The sequence below is a fragment of the Muntiacus reevesi genome, chromosome 12 (genome assembly GCF_963930625.1).
Source record: "Muntiacus reevesi chromosome 12, mMunRee1.1, whole genome shotgun sequence".
In the NCBI taxonomy this organism is placed as follows: domain Eukaryota; kingdom Metazoa; phylum Chordata; class Mammalia; order Artiodactyla; family Cervidae; genus Muntiacus; species Muntiacus reevesi.
In genome coordinates, this window is record NC_089260.1 from 77079487 (window position 1) to 77093983 (window position 14497).

General features: G+C 58.2%; 1 protein-coding gene across 9 annotated transcripts in view; it reads left to right on the plus strand.

The window, feature by feature from the left end:
• Positions 1-14497, plus strand: part of MROH1 (maestro heat like repeat family member 1) — a 52580-nt gene that overhangs the window by 22107 nt on the left and 15976 nt on the right. For 6 of the 9 annotated variants that reach the window (XM_065903521.1, XM_065903530.1, XM_065903526.1 and 3 more), the window contains 17 exons: positions 2734-2885; positions 3257-3397; positions 3614-3706; positions 6598-6676; positions 6803-6916; positions 7820-7893; positions 8949-9071; positions 10755-10862; positions 10997-11141; positions 11223-11263; positions 11548-11689; positions 11992-12044; positions 12498-12605; positions 12995-13132; positions 13221-13343; positions 14083-14229; positions 14315-14341. In XM_065903521.1, the coding sequence (XP_065759593.1) occupies positions 2734-2885; positions 3257-3397; positions 3614-3706; positions 6598-6676; positions 6803-6916; positions 7820-7893; positions 8949-9071; positions 10755-10862; positions 10997-11141; positions 11223-11263; positions 11548-11689; positions 11992-12044; positions 12498-12605; positions 12995-13132; positions 13221-13343; positions 14083-14229; positions 14315-14341 (1808 nt within the window). The remainder of the gene's footprint in view (positions 1-2733; positions 2886-3256; positions 3398-3613; positions 3707-6597; positions 6677-6802; positions 6917-7819; positions 7894-8948; positions 9072-10754; positions 10863-10996; positions 11142-11222; positions 11264-11547; positions 11690-11991; positions 12045-12497; positions 12606-12994; positions 13133-13220; positions 13344-14082; positions 14230-14314; positions 14342-14497) is intronic. The other 3 variants (XM_065903527.1, XM_065903528.1, XM_065903529.1) reach the window with 3 other exon arrangements.

Sequence of the window (14497 nt, forward strand, 5' to 3'; positions counted from 1 at the left end):
ACCACTGGAGCAGCCTCAGTCAGGCCAGGAGCGTCCACGTCAGCCCATCCGCAGCCTGAGTGGGCCACAAGAGGACTGGGACCTCTTGTCCTTCCAGGCAGTCTCCGATTCTAGGCAGATTGTGTTCACTGTGCAGGAAGGTGGCCCAAGTGGGCCATGGGGCCCAGAACAGGAGTGTGTGTGCACTCAGAGGTTCTTGTCCAGCTTGCAGGACGCTGCAGCCTGGCAGGGGGAGGGTGGGGAGGAGGACCCCAGAGGTGGGTGGACAGGGCCCAGACAACAGGTGCTCAGCTGGCCTGGACACACTGCCAGCGCTGGCAGGAAACCACAGCTCACCACCCACCGGGAAAGTCTGATGAGAGAGGCAGCAGCAAAGTAAACAGAAAGGGAGACTAGGGGAAGCAGACAGGAGAGGGAGGGGAAAACAGACAGGAAGGGAAATCTGGTTGATATTTCGTTGAGATGAGAAAAGATGCATTCATGAAACAGAAGCACGTTGCTATGAAGAAGCTACATTTGGACAATGCAATAAAGCTTTTGGGAATTAGCGACATGATGAAAATGGAAGGTAGAAATGGAAGTGTTGAGGAAATCCTCTAGAAAATGGAGCCAAAATGCAAGTATGTGAAAAACAGAAGAGAAAGAAAAGATTTAGCAAGTGAAGCCATGAAGCCAGTCTTCTATAATCACCTTGGATAGAAGGAATGGAGAAAGTGGAGGGGGCGGGGCGGGGGGGCATTGTGGGAGCTGTCCCAGGTGGAGAGGCCCTCCCCACTCCTGCTTCAGGAAGCTTCTGCGGGACAGGTGGTCCAGGAGAAGGCCGAGGGCTTGCCTTCTGCTTGAGGGAGAGTGCTAGAAAGCTCCAGCGGAAGGCATCCCTGAGAATCAGCACCCTGCCTGGAGGCTTGCTGAGCAAGAAGATGTAAACATGTCCCTTGAGAAGCCAGGATCCGGAAGGGTGTGGCCCATGTGGTGAGACTGGGAGAGCCTCAGGATATGTGGCAAGAGGTGTGGAGGTTGCTGCAGTGACTTTGGCCTGAGAATAAGGGGACTCAAACACCAGACAGTCCTTAACTCAGGACACAGCTGCTCATGGAGGGAGTGGTGGGCTCAGAGCCACTTGGGTTTGGAGGGGTGGATGGATCGGGCTGGTCCCGGCCTGGGGTACGTGGGGAACACTGCACACACGTGTGTGGAGAGAGAGGCCCAAACCCTGTGTTTGCTTCTGGAATAAGGAAAATCAGGCTGGGGGAAGGGCCTGAGTGACTCGTTTACATGAGGCACGTGTGTCCTTGATTAAAAGCACAAACTTGGTAAGAAACTCGGGGCCGGGGGTGAGGGGGGTTCCACTTCAAGCCACGTAATGTCCTGTTATCCTGAAAGCCCTTCCCACACAGGGTACCTTGAAGCCCTGGTCAGCTTGACCAGCAGCCTGATTGAGCAACTCAAGGAGCAAGAATAGGTGGACGCAGGGGTTGGGGTGGCAGGCAGGGACCAGGGCCCACCTACGCAGACCCCCTCCCCATTGAAGGCATCCTCAGTGGGAGGACAGCCAGATACAAACCTCCCGCTGTAAGCTCCAGGAGGTCGTGTATGTTCTCTCTCTAGTGCTTGTGACCATAACTGCCTTCCTGTAGACTGAGGGTTGGGCTGCAAAACCCAAGCTGAGAAATTAGCCTTGCAAGTGGTCCAGGTCAGAGGTCATGAGCTGGAGCACGTGATCCTGTCAGTCAAGATCCTGGGGTGGGCTCTTGCCCCGGGGCCAGCTGTGAGCCAACACCCCTGCCAGCCGTCTGGTTCTCCTCTCCTGCACTGCCCAGGCCTCAGTGTAGCTGCATGGCCAGGTTCTGGCCTCAGACTATTTGTGGTCCCATCGTCTCACGTGACCCACAGTCCAGGCCCTGCTGACCACTCAACAGTTCTACACCTAAGTGGGTCCCCCGGCTTCCCTGCCTGAGCATCCACGGCACCATCCCTTGCATGGACACATCCCCCCCAGACTGGTGCTCCCCACCTTCAGCACCGCACCCCCACCCAGCCTCACACACCCAGGTCTTCCTGAATGTGTCCTGGGGGTCCCACGCCATCTTGGACAGCAGTCCTTGAAAGCATTTGGTATGTGTGTCTGTGAGGGGAGAGGTGGGCACCACAGACCAGAGCAGGTGGGCGTGGTGGCCTGGGGGCATTTGGGGGAGGTTGGTCATGTACTGGTGTCCACTGTGACACAGAACCACAAATCAGGGGCTTAAGACAACGGGGCTGTCTTCTACAGCTTAGAAGGCCAGTGTCTGAGGGCAGGCTGTTGTCAGGGCCGCGCACCTCTGTGACTCTGGACAGAGTCCTTCCAGGCTCCCGTGGTGTCTGGAGGTGCCCATCGATCTGGGCATCTGGGCTTGAGGTTGTGTCACTGCAGCGTCTGCCTCTGTCATCACTATGTCTGTCTCTGTTCTTAGGAGGACAGGGTCCTGGTGGGTTAGGGCCCACCCCACCCCACCCCACCATGACCTCGTCTTAACTTAGTGTATCTGCAGAGACTGAATTTCTAGAAAAGTCGTGTTCTGGGTTCTGGGAAGGACGAGAGTCAGGGGACCCTTCACCCTTGCCCCACCCTGTAGTCCTGAGCCTCACCAGGCTGCTCAGGAGGGTATCTCGTAGGCGGGCATGGGATGTTAGAGGGGTTGCCTGAGAGCCAGCGTGACCATGCCTGCCTTCTCACCGCTGGGGTCACCGCAGCTCTGCAGCGCTTCAGTGAGAGCACCCTGGAGTACCTGGCCAACCTGGACCAAGCCCCAGACCCCACGGTCAGAAAGGACGCCTTCGCCTCAGACATCTTTGGTGCTTATGACATCCTTTTCCACCAGTGGCTACAGAGCCGGGAAGCGAAGGTATGCTCTGTGGGTGGGGACTAGTGGCCACACCAGCTGACTGCCCTCTCCCTTCCCAACCTGGAGGTCTTGCCGCAGACCCCTGGGCCCTTCTGCCATCCCTCAGGATCTCGGTAGAGACTTGTGTCCACCTGCCCACGCCAAGTCTTGTGTTGTGGGTTCTCCCCTGCAGGTCCTCGCAGCGTTGGGCTGCTTTGCTGAGGCCCCACCCCCACCTTGGGGCCTCCACACATTAGGGAGGGGCCTGGCTGCACTGACTTCTCCCCCGGCCCACTCCCTTCACCTTGTAGGAGCCTGTGCTCTAGGTCCGTGGTGGAGGACTTCCTGCCCTTGTCCCCCCCACCACTGACTGGTGTCCCTGCCTCCTCCAGCTGCGGCTCGCAGTGGTGGAGGCCCTGGGGCCCATGAGCCACCTGCTCCCCAGTGAGAAGCTGGAGGAGCAGCTCCCCAAGCTGCTGCCTGGGGTGCTCACCCTCTACAAGAAGCACGCCGAGACCGTCCACGTGTCCAAGGTGCGCACAGTGCAGCTGCGGGCCTCAGTGGGTGAGGCCCTGGTGGGCTGTCGGCCTCAGTGAGGGCCATGGGTGGAACTGGAGAGCCAGACCCCCTTCCTGGCACCGCTGCCTCCTCACTCCAGCCCCAGGGTGGTGTCCTGCTGGGAGGCGCCCTCAGCCAGGTGGGATGGGGCTGAGGGCGAGGAGGTCCTGACGGTCTGCCCCTCCCTGCAGAGCCTCGGCCAGATCCTGGAGGCAGCCGTGAGCTTGGGCAGCCGCACGCTGGACATCCAGCTCGACTCTCTCCTGGCCGCTCTGCACGCTCAGGTGGGCCACTGGAGGGGTTTGTGAGCAGGCTGGGGCCGGGCGCTGTTGTCCTGCTATGGGGGTGCCTGTTGAGGGGCCCAGGGAGCAAGACTCAGGGTGGGGGTCCAGCCAGGTGGACCTCTGCAGGCTTCCCAAGTCTTCTGGGTGCAGCCCTTGGGGGTAGACTGACTCAGGCAGTGGGGCACAGGACAGCCGCACGCACGGGGGCAGGAGAGGAGGGGCGGCCAGCAGGCAGGGGGAGCGTCTGCGCTGCCTGCAGGTCCCCAAGGGTCAGGGCTCAGGCGGAGCAAAGGAGCCGCCTTGACAGCTGAGGCCGGCAAGGGGAGGGCCTGAAGGCTCTGCTGGAGCAAGGGCCTCAGGGGGCTCCTCGGCTGTAATGAACCTGAAAAACTATGAAGTGGATAGATGCCTAGAAATGTCTAAAAATGTCACAATTGGTAGAAGAGAAATAGAAAATTTGACTAAACCAGGAGGGAAAAGGAGACTGCATTCCAGGCCCTTCCTTTCTGAAAACAAACCTGGGACCCAGTGGTGTTCAGATTGCCTCTTCTAGACTTTTGAGGGATAGCTCATTTCCACCTCACACAGGTGGGCTTGGAAATGAGAAAAGGATCTGGAGCTGCCTGACAGGTTCTGTGGGACTGGTCTTGACTCCAAGTCAGGACCACACAGAAGAGTTCTGGGCACCCGCGGGAGAGCTGGCATGAGGGTCTGTGCAGAGGAGAGTTGGCTGCCCACCCCATACTCGCCACACACGGGGCCCAGTGGGAGAGGCTGTGGGAAGGTTCTCTCTGATCTCAGCGATGCAGTAAAAGCTTTTGAAGAAGTTCAGCACCTACTTGTCATTGAAACTCTTAGCAACCAGGATGGGAAAGGAGCTTCTCTTGGTAAATTTTAAATACCTGATCCATCAGCCTGCATCATACATGTGATGGATACAGCTTGCATCACAATGGAAAGGAGCGACCACCTTCGCTTACCGTCCAGAGCAGGACAGGGCCCCACTCACTTGTCAGCAGGGCTTGGGGTGAATCCTGTGAGGAGAGAAGCAGAAGGGAAGGATCCAGAACAGACCTGTGGTTTGCCTTCGCCTGGGCACCTGCCAATCCTGCGTCCTGTCAGGCCACTGCTCCCCATGCCCAGCGAGGTGGCAGAGGCCTGAGGGCAGGGTTGCCTTGTTCTGACCCCCGCCATGTCTGCTCCTAGCAGATATTTGTTCTGGATGGTTGATGCACTCATCTAGAATTTCATTCGTACAAGAACTGAATCTATTTACAAGTCCTAGAACTCTGTTCAGCAAGGCTGCCAGTTACAAGACCAACCTGTAAAAATCAAGAGTATTTTCCCCCATCAGTGGTGACCAGCTAGAAAGTACCAAAAAAAAAAAAAAAAAGAAAAGTGTTTACAGTAGCAACAGAAACTTAATTGTAAATTAACCTAGCGAAGAATGCCTAAGATCTCAACTTGGGGAAAGAGTGAGGAAAAAATGAGAGATAGAGTATTATTTACTTAATAGAAAGTGATGGCCTGAAACTAAAAACAGTGTAATCTGTGGGGAGGGGTTGGGGTTTGAAAGGGGAATATTTGTGGAAAAGCTGAGAAGCTAGAAAAGTGTGATATATCCTTTTCTTAGTGTTTTCCATTCATGTCTTTTGTTTTTCTGTTGATTTTAGGGTTTTGGTTTTTTTTTCATATTGTTCTGTAGCAGTTATTTATAGTCTTGTGTCATGTATGTAGATATTTGTTTCTGCTTTGTTGTTATCTGTGGCTCTGTTTATGATATTTTTTTGCCATGGAACATTATTTAATTTTTTAAAGCCATCATTTATCTTTCTTTATACAGTCAGATTTTGCTGTACTTAGAAAAGGTTTTTCAATTCTGCAGTGAGTTTTTAGGTTCTCTCATTTCCCCTATACTGTTTAATCATCTGGAGTGTATTTTAGAGGAAGAGTGAAAAGCTAGTTTTATCTTTTCTCCAGGTGACTGCCCTTGTCACTAGTTCTCTCTCTGATCTATCGCCTTTTAACTGACCAGTGCAAACCTTAGCGCCTGGACTCAGCAGCAGTTTGCGCTCCAGTCACTGTGGAGTTCTGAGCACCTCACGCATCTTCCGCAGGCTCCCTGGGGCGGGTCAGAGCATCTGCTTCCAAACTGCCCCCTCACTGGCCCCCGGCCCTGGTGGAGGCACTCCGTGGGTCGCTGAGTGACCCCAGGAGCGGGCAACAGGGCCTTGGGGACCTGGAGCCAGCCTGGCAGCCCTGCCTGCACCTGCTCCACCTGCTGCAGTCCCCTGGGAACTGGCAGGGCCAGGCTGAAGTGGCGCCTGTGGTCACTGCACCACGGCTCCCTCCTGGTTGGGAGGCTGGGTTTTCCCAAGGGTACCCTCAGAGCCCTTTGCCCAGAGGCCCTGCAGGTCCATTGTTGTGACCTTGGGGGCTGAGTGGGGACAGGGGTGCCACCCAAAGCTCAGCCCGAGTGTTGCCCACAGAGGTACAGTGGGAACCAGGGGCGCAGCCGCCTGCAGCCTCTGCCCATACTCCTGCCAGGGCAGCTCCCTTTCTGTCTCGGTTTGGACGGACAGACTCCAGTGTTTTTTGTGCTCGCGTGTCCTACCCGAGAAAGTGGGGAGCTGTCTCCTTTCTCATCAGGAAATGTGTCTGGGGAGTTTGTTCTCCTGGCTGCCTGTGGGTAGGGTGGGGTGTAGGAGGAGGGCCAGCTGTGTGTCCTGCATTCCTCCCCACCCTGCCTGCAGGGCCTGAAAGCATGTCTGGGCACAGGCAGGGGTTCCTACAACCAGGTGAGCATGCCCGAGGACCTGCAGCTTCCAGGAATCTTAAGACATCCCTCTCCAGCCCCAGCAGCCGCTGACTGTGTCCTCTGTCCCGGACAGATCTGCGTGCCCGTGGAGTCGTCCAGCCCGCTGGTGACGAGCAACCGGAAGGAGGTGCTGCGTTGCTTCACTGTACTGGGTACGCGGGTGGTGCCCTCGGTCTCATCCAGGGCTCACCACCCTGATGTCCGTCCTCCCCGCTGGGCCTGGGGGGTGCAGACAGCCAGCAGGGAGCAAGACGGTCTTGATGAGCACTTGCCCGCAGCCTGCTGCTCGCCGGACCGCCTGCTGGCCTTCCTGCTGCCCAAGCTGGACACCAGCAACGAGAGGACCCGTGTGGGCACCCTGCAGGTCCTGAGGCACGTCATCAACGCGGCGGGTGAGTGCCTTGTGGAATGGAGATGGGATAGGCCCGCCTTGTCCATCTTCAGGATGAAAAGGAGCGTTTTGCTTTGAGCTATTGAAATGCTTTCCCCAACTGCCTACTTTGCAAAGCTCCCTACTTTTTGAAGAGTTGCAGCAGTGGTGCTGCGTGCCTCCCAGCAGGTTGTCCGTCACTGCTGTTTGCCCTTGGCAGAGGCTGTAGACGGCGGGCCGTGGCGCCTCAGCGTGGGGGGCTGGGGGCTGAGTCCTGCCGACCCCCCCACCTGCAGCCATCCATGGCAGCGGCCCCTCAGTGTGGAGGCCTGGCCGTGGGCACAGCTCGCTCTGCTGTCTCTTAGATGTGGACCTTGGGAGGAGTGGAGGCCAGTTCTGTGGAAAGTCCCTGGCTTCCATGTGTCTGAAGATTTCCTCACAACTGGATAGGAGAGTTCAGGTTTCTTGCTTTAAAGCAGTTTTAATCAGCAGTAAGCCTGAATGGTTTTCACACCTGAATTTGTGTGTGTGTGTGTGTGTGTCTTGGTTGCTAAACGGTGGCCGTGGCTACATCAGGCCTTCAGGTTGGAGCCAGGAGCCGGGAGTGGTGCTAAGATTCTGATGACCTTGGAGGTGCCCTCACCCCACACTTGAACCTGGGACCCCTGACTCAGCTCTGCTGCCCTGAACTTCCAACCTCCTCACTTCTTAATTGGATAAAATAATGTCATTTGCTGAAAAAAGTCATTTTTCCCTCGGAGAGAGATGGGTGGGCCTGTGCTTAGGTGGCCTTCTCCCCACCCACGCAGAGGGCCGCACTGAGGCCAGGGCCCCGCAGCACAGGCTTGGCCCCCGTTGTGGTAGAAAGGCTGCCCGGCCTCTGCCCATCGGCAGGCAGACTGAGCCCCCCGTTGGTTTCTTGCAGCTACTCAGATGGCAGTTAAGAAACCCTTCATTCTCTCCTCCATGAAGCTCCCTCTTCTGGACACCAACAACAAGGTGGGTCAGTGGGCAGCTTAGCGCGGCCCTGCACAGTGAGTGACAGGCGGCACGGCCACCGCTGACAGGCAGCTGCCGCCTCACCACACCAGGCCTCGGCGCGTGCGTGCAGGCCTGGGTGTCTGCTGAGCTGCATGTCTGGAAGTCGGGCCCCCGACTTCCTCCTGATACGTTAACCAGGCGTGAAGCTAGGAAGCAGTCCTCAAGACCACCTTGGGGCTTGATCGTTCTCTAGAAGAACCCCCCAGAACTCAAGAGTCGTTACACCAAAAAGACCTAGGCAAGTGTCAGCCACAGAGACGCCTGTGGGGCGGCCTGGGCTCTCACTCGGAGCCCCCGTCCTGGCCCTGTGGAGCCGTGGGCAGCGCTGTGCTGGCTCGCACGGAGGGCTGCCCAGGGAAGCCCCAGCCTTGTGTTGGGGGTCTCTGTCAGGCCTCCGTCATGCAAATCTCGGCATCCAGCCCTTCGGGTGGCCTGATGCCCTACCTGAGTCACAGGGCTAGACAACTTGGTGCAGTGGAAGCCCCAGGGAACAGGAGCCTGGACTCTGGCAGGATATCCACGGTTTGGTGGTGACCCCAGAGCTGAGGGCGGGGCTGGCCCCCCCTGCTGGGGCTCAGTGGCAGTGGGTCCCCTTCCCGGGACTGCCCTAGCCTTTGTGCTCATCCTCCACCCCGTTCATGGGGACTGGAGCCCAAATCACCGAGGCTGTATCTGTTTCAGGGCCTTTGTGCCCTGTGCCACCCTCAGAGGGGCCTGGCGCTTGTCTGCAGTGTTGGTGGCCAGAAGCACCCAGCCTAGGGGCCCTCAGGCTGCCACGTGACTCAGTCCCTCCAGACCCATCAGCCTGTGGTCACTCAGGACACACGTGTGACCTGGGGTCTGGGGAGGAGAGGTGTGACCAGGACAGGGGGAGGGCCCCAGAGATGGGTGCTGGGCTGGGGGAAGGCAGGGGGTGCAGGCAGGGAGGAGGTGAGATGCCCGCCCCTGCTGGGCCGTCGTGCTGCATCCAGTGCCCCTCTGAGGCCCCTTCCTGCGCCCCCTGCTCCGGGCAGGTGAAGCGAGCAGTGGTGCAGGTGGTCAGCGCCATGGCCCACCACGGCTACCTGGAGCAGCCTGGCGGCAAGGCCATGGTCGAGTACGTCGTGCAGCAGTGCGCGCTGCCCCCCGAGGCTGAGGTAAGGCATGCCGTCCCTCTGCTCCATCATCGCGTGTTGTCTCTTGGACCCATGGTTTGTCGTCTGACTGCTGAGGGGTGCTCTGGGGGTGTGCCAGTCTGCTAGCCGCGTGGCAGGTGTGAATAAAGCATCCGTGAAAGTGTGGGTGCAGGTTTCTGCAGGGCGTGCGTTTGTCCCCCTGTGTAAGCAGCTGCTGTGAGATGCTGAGATGTTTAATTTCATAAGAAGCTTCCAGACGGTTTTCAAAAGTAGCTGTGCCATCTCGCGGCCCCGGCAGCAGCCCTGTTGGCACGTGGGGTTAGGTTGGTGCTGTGTGTCTCATTTTCCAGCTACTGTGACAGGCTGGCATGCCCGTGACCAGTGATACTGGCATCCATGTGTTTACGTGCCTGCTCACAGCTTTTACCTCCTTTGGAGTTGGGCTGTTCCCTTTCTTCTTCAGGACAGAAGTGCTCTTCATATATTTTAGATTCAAGTGCCTTATCAGATTTATGGTTTGTAAATATTTTCTGAAAAATCTGTTGCATCATAGGTGTTTATTTTCTTAACATTGTATTTCAAAAAGCGAAAGTGCTAATATTTTAGAAGTCCACGTTATTGGGTTTTTATTTATAGCTCTTGCTTCTGGTGTTGTAACTAGTAAATCCTTTCTTTACGCAAAGTCACAAATGTGTTCCCCCATGGTTGCTTCTGGAAGTTTTACACAAGGTCTGTGATCCATCTTGAGTTAATTTTGTTTAACGTGAGGTGTGGGTTCAGGCTCAGTATTTTGCACGTCGATGTCCTGTTGTCCCACCACCGTTCTCTGTAAACACTCTTCTCCCCATGTAGATCAGCTACCTTTGCCTGGATGTCGAGAACCCAGTGACTTGGATGTTTATAATTTTCTAGGTTATTAGCCTTTTGTGGCTACCGTGGGCTTGTAATTTTATTGCATTGAATCTGGCCAGGTGTATTTCTGCTTCTAAGTGTTTCTTGAGATTTTTCTTTTGGCCTAATAGTCAGGCATTCAACATTGTTTGTGTGTATTTAATATAAAGTTTTATTTATATTTTTAGAGCATGCTCTAAAACTTGCTATTCAGGCCGTAAACATCTCTATTTTTTTCTTCTCAATCTTTAATTTCTTGGTGAGAGGTGCCAAACGTCTCCAACAGTCATTGTGGTTTTCCCACTTTTGCTTGGTTTTCACTGTTTGCTTTTCGGTGTTTCAAAGCATGAATTGAAGACTCAGCATTTAGAGAAGAGAGTCCTTTTTTACCTGGAAGGTTCCAGGGAGCTGGGCTCTGGAGCACTGGCTGTGGAGCACTGTCTCCTTGGGTCTGAGAGAAACCACTGGCCGATGAAGCAGCAGGGCTTGTCTGTGTTCTTGGTGGGAATGGCCTTTTCTCAGGCAATGACTGCCTCCACAAGGACGGAACACCACCTGTGAGGGCATGGTCAGCGGCTCTCAGGAAATGCTCATGGTTTTTCTAGTCTGGACACCGGAACTTGGCCCAGGGAACTGGCTTTCTTGGGTGATTTAAGTGGAGAGCGAGTGTCCTGCCAGTGACAGGGAATGGTCCCCTCCTTAGGGGCTGGGCAGGGCCTGTCATGCTTCTGTTCAGGTCGTGTCCTCAGGGCCAGAACCCATGACTGGGCCCTGCAGAGCAGAGTGCACAGCATCCTGCCCTCCCGCCCCCAGCCTCAGAAGCCGGGCGCTGACAGTGAGGCCCTGGCGGCCGATAGCGTGCGGGCCATCAGCGTCAGCACCCTCTACCTGGTCAGCACCACCGTGGACAGGATGGGTGAGGTGAGCGCCCCCGCCCCGGGGGACCTGCCACCCTGCTCCTGACCCCTCGGTCTGGGAGCAGGTGCGGGGAGGACGTGGGTGTGGGGAGGCAGCGCTGCGGGTCTGGGCTCCCACACACCCTGTGCTGCCCCCAGGTCCTCTGGCCGTACCTGCTTGAGTTCCTGGTCCCCGTGCGCTTCACCGGGGCGCTGAGCCCGCTCTGCAGGAGCCTTGTGCACTTGGCCCAGAAGAGGCAGGAGGCGGGGGCCCATGCCCCCCTCATCCAGTACAACGGCAACGGTGTGCCCTGCCCCAGCCCAGCTCTCCCCCACCTGCCCCCCATGGGGGCGGCCCTGAGTGCTATGGTTTGTCTCCCTGCAGTGCACCTCCCGTCTCCCTACGCCATTACCACCAGACTCCTGGTAAGCAGCCACTCAGTCCTCAGCAGCTTCTCCCGGCCAGGTGGCCTCTGGGCAGTGCCCACTCTGAGGGGTGTCGGGGGGGTGTGGACGCTCCCTTAGTCCCTGTCGCCCCACCCTCGTGCTGTCACTGCCCCGGGAAGGACCATCGGGCACTCCAGGAGGGATTTGGGGAACTGCGTCTCTGGGGCCTCCTTGCCCCCACCTGGGTATCCATGCTTGGCCTTGGGTGGAGCACTGTGGCCCAGGACACTCACTGGTGGAGACCTCAACTCTGCCTCCTGCAGGCTGTGTCTTCCAATCCATATGTGGGGGATGGTCGCGGGGCAGCCTCACTGCGCCTCCTGAGTGTCTTGCATCAGGACATCCACCCGGCCCTGGGTCAGCGGTGGGCAACTGCCATCCCCCTGCTGCTGGAGCACCTGGACGGTGAGGCCCGGCGTGGGGCGCTGCTGCTCCTCCTCTGACCCTGATTGTTACCTGTTGGCATCAAGGCTGGGCACTGGAGACCAGGGTTTTAAAAGTTGGAAGAAATCGCCTCTGCTGTGGTTCAGGAAAGGGCCTGGAGAGTGGGCTGGAAAGACGCTCGCTGCCTGGTGTCACCTGCGAGCTTACTAGATGTGGGCCCTTTCTTCTTCTATCCTGGAGCCAAAGGGGCCTGGGCCTGGTGTAGGGGACTCTGAGCTCTTCACTGCTGTCCGCCAGGCTGAGTGGGTGACTGGTCATTTCAGAATACAGTGAAGAAACCCTGTCACAGAAGGAGTGGGAAGAAAAGCTGCTGATGGTGAGAGAAGAGGAGGAGACGAGAGTTAGCCTGCTTTGGGCACAGGCCCTTTTCTGGCCCGGGTGGGGAGGGCTGGGGCAGTGGGTGCTGGGGGCACTGTACCTTCCAGAGTGGTGGTGCTTGCCTTGACCTGGTGGTGATGGGGAGGGGCTGAGGGACAGGTGAGTGTCTCTGGGGTGAGGACTGTGTGCTGCAATGTGGTCAGATCACAGGGGGCTGCTCTGGCCAGAGAGCCCCCCGTCCGGTCCCCTGCTTGGTTGAGGCCCTTAGTGCTCGTGTGCTGCATGCCTCACCATCGAGAATTCTGTCTCGGCTTCAAAGTTATCTACGGCCATTCGGAGCTATGGCACAGGAACTGTGGTCACTGCCTGTGGCACCAGGGGCTTTGGGTTCTCCCCTAGTCCGGCCAGTGAGAGGCTGAGCTGGACTCATTGGTAGAGTTCCTGCCCGCAGTTTCTCCGGGACTCCCTGGCTGTCGTGTCCGACAACACCTGGGTCTGCCAGCTGACCCTGGAAATGTGCAAGCAGCTACCCAACTACAACGGGACGCCCCTGGAGAAGGTGCACGGGGAGGGGAGCCCCAGGAGGAGGGGTGGGGGGAAGGGAGCCCAGAAGGAGCTCCTCCAGGAGGAGGTGCAGGAGGACACACTGCCAGCAGTGCCGTGGGCCAGACCCTTGATCCTGGCCCCTGATTCCGTCTCTTGCTCCCTGAGCCTGTCTGGTGGCTGCTGTGGTCCTGGCAGGACCTGGAGCAGAAGGCTGTGGGCTGGCGGCTGGAGACGCAGCGCTCCACACCCACCTGCTGCTCCTCAGACACTGCGCAGAGCGCGCCTGGCCCTTGCAGTGGTGTGCAGTGGTGTGTCTGACCCATGGTGCAGGCACTGAGTGCCCCGCTGAGGGCATCCCTCCACTGGGGGGTTGGCACCACCCCTTGTCTGGCTTCGTTGCAGAACTTCCTGTACAAATGTGTCGGGACCACCCTGGGTGCCGCTTCAAGTAAGGAGGCGGTGAGGAAGCACCTGCAGGAGCTGCTGGAGACGGCCAGATACCAGGAGGAGAGGGAGCGTGAGGTGGCTGCCCCCCAGCGTGTGTGTGTGTGTGCGCATGTGTGTGCGCGCGCCCCCCCCCCCCCCCGCCCCACCTTGCCCAGGTGTGAGTGCACCTGTGCCTCCCCAGGGCCTTGCCTGTTGCTTTGGGATCTGTGCCACCTCCCACCTGGATGACACCCTGGCCCAGCTGGAAGACTTTGTGAAGTCAGACGTGCTCAGGAAATCTGCCGGCATTTTCAACATTTTTAAGGTAGCGAGGTCAGGTTGACAGCTGACGGGGAGACCTGGGGTAGGCTGGCCCTGGAGTTTTGTCTTAGCTGTGGTGCCAGCATGCTGAGGTTCGGGAGGGCGGATGGGGTTAGTCCTAGAGCTTCCCGGGCTCAGTGCCCTGCAGGCTGGGGCTGGGGCAGAGAGCTGGCCTCCAGTCTCTGCTTCCTCATGGGTGGGGCTGGTGTGTGTGGGCTCCCTCCCACATTGGGGTGGGGGGCGACGAACCGGCTCTGGGCAGCAGGATGGGAGCAGCCCCTCCCTGTCCCGCTGCCAGTTTGTGTGTCATCTGCCCCCTGGTGGCCAGTCGACGCTGCACGCGGACTGAAGCCTGTGCAAAGGAAGCACCTGGGCTGTCTGTTCCTACCCCAACCTGTCTCCCTGGACTGGGGTTACCAGTGCCAGGGTCTCAGGCTGATATAGTATGAACAAGCCCCGAGGACATAGGGGCCTTGGGAAGCCACCCAAGCGGAGACGGGGACCCCACCCGGCCCTTTGGTTGCTCTCAGCCCCCAGCCCCTCCTCCTGCTTGCCCCTCCCGCCGTGGTGCCCCCCTGCATCCTTTCCCCTCTGGCCCTTGGTCCCCAACAGGCCCCAGACATGGGGTCTCCTCGGTCAAGTTGTGTCTTCTTTCAGACCGGCTCTGCCGTTCTTTGGCACCTGGGGTCGGAGGGCGCGGCTCCTGCTCGGGGTGTGATTGTCACAGAACTCTGACCTCTCAGGATCGGAGCGAGAGCGAGGCCGACAAAGTGAGGAGTGCACTGATCCTGTGCTACGGGCACGTGGCGGCCCGGGCCCCGTGTGAGCTGCTGCTGGCCAGGGTGGAGGCGGACGTGTTCCGGAACATGTCCCAGTGCTTCAGCACCAAGGTGGGCGTCTGGGTGTCTCAGAGGCTCAGGGCGGGGCGCTGCCTCAGGAGCCTCTTATGTAACTTGTCTCACTTCTGTCATCCAGGTTCTGGGGATAAAAGTAGAGACCAAGGTACAGTGTGCGGGGCCTGAGCTCTCTCCTCTGTGTGGGCTGGCCGGGCGACAGCCGGGTCTGCAGCGGGGCGCTCCGGGGGCGTCCTAGTCCCACTTCAGGCAAGGCCTGCAGGATGGCCCTCTGGGGCCTAGGAGCTCCTGCCCTGGCCCAGGC